The sequence below is a fragment of the Crinia signifera genome, chromosome 4 (assembly GCF_055691185.1).
Source record: "Crinia signifera chromosome 4, ASM5569118v1, whole genome shotgun sequence".
Lineage (NCBI taxonomy): Eukaryota > Metazoa > Chordata > Amphibia > Anura > Myobatrachidae > Crinia > Crinia signifera.
This window is the reverse complement of record NC_139220.1, coordinates 285,262,487-285,267,211: the sequence shown is the minus strand read 5'-3', so window position 1 is coordinate 285,267,211 and position 4,725 is coordinate 285,262,487. Positions and strand designations below refer to the sequence as shown.

At 51.4% G+C, this 4,725-nt stretch overlaps 1 protein-coding gene across 1 annotated transcript; it reads right to left on the bottom strand.

The window, feature by feature from the left end:
- Nucleotides 1-362: 362 nt before the first annotated feature.
- On the bottom strand, nucleotides 363-2,429 carry LOC146075536 (protein phosphatase 1 regulatory subunit 3C-like). Its single transcript, XM_083184861.1, has 2 exons — nucleotides 2,228-2,429; nucleotides 363-1,852 (listed from the first exon to the last, which is right to left on the bottom strand). Exon 2 carries the CDS (start codon nucleotides 1,826-1,828, stop codon nucleotides 1,157-1,159), a length of 672 nt encoding a protein of 223 aa, XP_083040987.1. The 5' UTR covers nucleotides 1,829-1,852; nucleotides 2,228-2,429; the 3' UTR covers nucleotides 363-1,156.
- Between the last annotated feature and the right edge of the window lie 2,296 nt (nucleotides 2,430-4,725).

Sequence of the window (4,725 nt, the reverse complement as noted above, 5' to 3'; positions counted from 1 at the left end):
TGCCATGAATATTTGTGGAGCCCCTGCTAGGATCACATACGATACAATGTATTTTAGGCGAACCTGTCCCCCAGGAGCCACCAGGTGAGCTGGCGTAGTACTGCATGCGATACCTCGCCCTAGTTTATGGGGGCCTTAATATTACCATTACACTTTGTGCATGCAATAAAGTAAATATCTGTAGGACTGATGTAGGGTGGGGGGGGGGGGGGGCACATATAAAGTGTACAGGTGTGTTTGATGAATTTCTGTTACACCAGAAGTGCAGGTTTAGCTCAGGCCAAACTGTACTATAGATTACACTTGAGTAGGAAGCCATAAGACTTCCCCCCCACAAAAACAAGTTAAAGTATCCACACAGCTGGAAGTGAACAACATTTTATTAAATTTGCAGTAAAACCAGATATAAAAAGACATGCCAGTAAAGTGTCATCCACCAGTGATAACAAGGTCATGAGATCACATTGCACAGGACCCAAGTGTACATGTAAAAACTTTAAACAGTGCAGATTCTGCCTACTTTATAATAAAACACAAAAGAGTCGCATGAGGACTCCAGCAACATACACCTCTCGCCTCAGTGATTAGGTCACACAATGCAATCTGTACACACATTCCAGTGCTGTGGTTCCCACATTGTAATCTTGATTTGTGATATACACCAGCATTCACACCATATAATTAAACGAATGTGACATCACTAATGCAAGACGCGTAAAGCATCTCATGCCGCAGTGAGGCCATTACTGCCCAATGACCTGTAAATTCCAGGTCAGCCCAAAATGACCATCTTGGCTACAGCTAGGCACGAGATACATCCTCAGAGTTTACAGATGTGAAAAGTATGTGAAAAGTACAATGTTTGTGAGAGGACCTTACAGGAGCCCATTGCTAGTCTCAGGTTAACACCCAGGGCTCTGCTGAATAGCCTATGTGAAATAATCATTTAAAAAGGATTGCTTTAATTACCAGCAAAGCAGATCAGTCCAGTCATTAGATTCTAGCAGCCTCACATCTATCTTACACTTCTCAGAACAAATGCCCCAAGTGTCAGATGCCCCCTTGATCTACAAAAGGGAGGCTGCACAACACTGCAATAGGAAAGGTTTCAGTGGACCAGCACTTTTCAGTGCTGGTCAATGTCCAGCGGCCGATGTCACCAGTAGGCTCTCTGCACATAGCTGCTGCGCGCCACCTCCTTGTGCAATACGTAGTTCTTGCCTCCATTGTTGTCCCAGTACTCCTTGCCCTGGCAGCAGAAGCTGATACAGAACTCTGCCCAGTGGGCATCATCAGGCAGCGGAAGCCGGAACGAGAAGGTATCGGTCTCCCCTCCACCATAAGGGTCACGTAAATAAGAACACGGAAGATCATACCAGCTCAGCCAGCCGTCATAGCTCACCCGGAGGGTTACCCGCTTTTCAAAGCCAATGTTGCGCACTCTGATTGTGCCAGCCACCGCTGCTCCCTGAATTGCACATTGCTCAAGACACACCTGTTCCTGTGCCAGCTTGGCCCGGAAACTGGCATAGTCCTGTGTTGGCGGCTGAAAGTCCAGAGTGTACGTGGAAGTGGAGAGTGGACGTAAAGCTCTCAGTGAAGCCAAGGCGAGCAACAAGGGATCTTCATCAAAGAGCGTGCGAGAGATGTGACGCACTGTGGTCAGCGCCAGCCCAAGGGCATCAGCAAACACCACTCCTTTCTTATGGGGATCTGGTGGGCGGCGAGTAGGAGCCAGGCATGGTCGGAGGGTTCCAGGTGACGGGCGCCGCAGATGGTGAGAAGGAGAGGGGCTGAGACATAAGCACATAGAGAAGTCGCCAGGCATGGTGCAGGAAGAAGCTGGAGACACCTAGGCATCAAAACACGAAGAAATAATTACCAACATGCTTCAACAGCCTGTACTCTGGATTAAGGACAGAAGCAACAGCATCTATGTGAGATGTACTCATCGTTGGAGAGTGATAAAGTAGACAGAGATAAAGTACCAGCCAGCTCCTGTTTCCAAGCAGTCTTTAACATGGCAGTTACCTCATTGGCTGCGGCTTTATCGCTTTTCAAGGATTAGCAACCAGACCCCTAAACTCTTTACATTGCAGACTCTGAACCTTCATAGTGTTTACCAAGCACACACAGCAAAGCAACTAGCTGCAGACGTAACAAAGGAGGCAGCCACAGGCAGTGTATGGGGCAATACGGTTGGGGATATAAAGAACAGAATACTTACTAATCACGGAGAACGGTGTTACGCCCCAGTCTGAGTATTCAGGGTATGACGGGCCCGCAGCACACCGGTGGGAGAGCTGAGCGGACGGGTAACCGGGGTGCCGTGTCTGTGGCAGATCAGTCACTGGTCACACGCCCGCTGCCTCCGCCGGTGTCTCCTGCAATACTGCTGCACGGAGCTGAGTCCGGAACGCCGGCTAAAGAGTCTGCCGGGTCATGTGACCTGAGGAGTAGCGGCCACTCACAGCGGAGTCTTTATTCTACCAGCCAATAAGGCGGCGGAGAGACGCCAGCTGGCTGGGCGACCCCTCCTCCCCCTCAGACGTCACCACATTACCGTACTCTACACGTGTGCGTCTGCTGCAGCTGCTGCTGCCACTCAGTGCCCTCTGCTTAGGACAGGGTGAGGGCATGGTTAGGTCTAAATTGAAGTGGACTAAAGGACCCCCTGATGTCACAGGGGTGGAGAGAGGAGGAGCAAGGTCGGAAGAAGGGTCCCAAACGGGCACAGTGGCTCGCTCCGCTTCGCTCGCCACCTGGTTACTAAGGGCCGCATTTATCAAGCAATATTTGCGATTAAATCCCCGAAACATCCGTTTTTGGGGGTTCACCGCAAATATTTAGTATCCCCCAAATGTATTAAAAGGGGGCCGCAGCAGGGATGCGATCCTCCCTGCAGCGCTGCCGGCCGCATGCCCCATAGGTTTCTATGGGGATGCGAAGCTGCCCGATGTATCTGCCCGGCATCGCACCCCATGGCTATCGCCATTGTGATATGGCTATGGCTACACATCTGGCAGTGCGGTAAGAGGGGTCGGCGGGGGTCAGCGCATGCGCTGACCTCCCGGCTTCCGGGTTAGGGCTTCGCAGGGACGGGCTCCTGTCGGAGCCCTGTCCCTGTGCCCTTAATATTGATAACTTGCCCCGATATGATCACAATTTACAATGCGATCCTGGGCGGTAATATTCCGCCCAGATCGCATTGTAAATGCGATCATGATAAATGTGCCCCTAAAGGCAAACAGTGGTGGCGAGCAGGGGCGGAACCAGGAGAAAATGACAGGGGGTGCACCATGATAGGGGAGGGGGATTGGGGGGGGGGGGTGTTAGTGGTCCCAGTGTGCCCGCTCAGAGAGCAGAGAGGGATAGGAGAAGAGCAAAGAGTGGACGGGAGTGGGATTATAAATAGGTTGAGGTGTTAATCTTAAAGTCTACCAGACCTTGATGGGCGCGTGGCGGTTAGGGTAACCAACTCATCCCTTTAATCCGGGACACATTAATAACAGGTTCTGTGGCAGTTTAAAACCAGGTGAAATGGAGTCTTGAGGTGTGGCAGTTGAAAGCCAGCTACAGAACCTGTGTAATTAATGTGTCCCGGATTAAAAGGAATGAGTTGGTCACCCTAGTGGCGGTGCGCCTGGCGGTGCTCCTGCAATGGCAGGCACAAGATCCCACCCTAGCCCTAGGATCTGGCTGTGGCAGCATGATCTTGAGATCGGCCTGTGGGCCACAGCTGGATTAAGGTTTCGGTCGAAAATAAAATCATACTATAAAAATATATAAAATGCAGAACATTAACATAAAAAAGCAGCCTGTGCTCCAGCCAATCACGGAGCCGCAGGCTGCAGATTATCATATCACTGGACAGTTGAGCCTTCGCTCAGCTGTCCTTACCAGTCTGCAGTGCTGGCAGCCTTTATGGCTGTCAGTAAGGAGTGCAGTGCAGCGTCGCAGATCAGTAATAGAGATCTGATCCGTGGCGGGTAGCCCTTACAGAGCGGGGGGACAGGGGTTACTGAGCAAGCCCCTGGGGGTGCCGGTGCGATTACGGCTCTATTGGTGTCACCCCAGTGGAGGGTGACACCCGGATGCTGGCCACACCCCCCTAGCGATGCCACTGTCACACATTGACATGAGCTGGTAATGCTGCAGAAAGCGGGAGGAGGCCTCCTCCCACTTTCCGCAGCAGCACCAATTCATGTCATTGTGTCTAAGCAGGGTTCGGGAGCCTTCCACAGCAGGCTCATGTAAGTGTGTGTCGGCCAGGAGCTGTGTGTCCCTACGGATTAAAAAAAAAATGAAAGTCGGAAATGACAGGGGGGGGGGGGGGGCACGTGCCCGGGTGCCCCCCCCCCCCCCGAAATCCGCCCATGGTGGCGTGGATAGTGAAGGAGCAAGCCCCCCGGCCTTGCTCCTCCCCCTAGGCGTGGAAGGTCCTTTAGCCCACTACAATTTAGCATCTACCGTGAGGGGGGCATGGCACGTTGAGACTTGTCGTTCCACAACAGCTCGACTTTACAATCTCCCATTACTTTCTGTAACCTGAATGTCTACCAGTACAGATTGCCTTTCTGTGTATACCTCTACAGACAGCGACTCCTTGGTGTGCCTGGCTCTAATACTATATAAGAACATTCATACCAATTTTCACACCAATAAAGGGTCATATTAACCATTAAGGATGCGTCATTAAGTTGATTAGTCATTTTACGGGCCTGA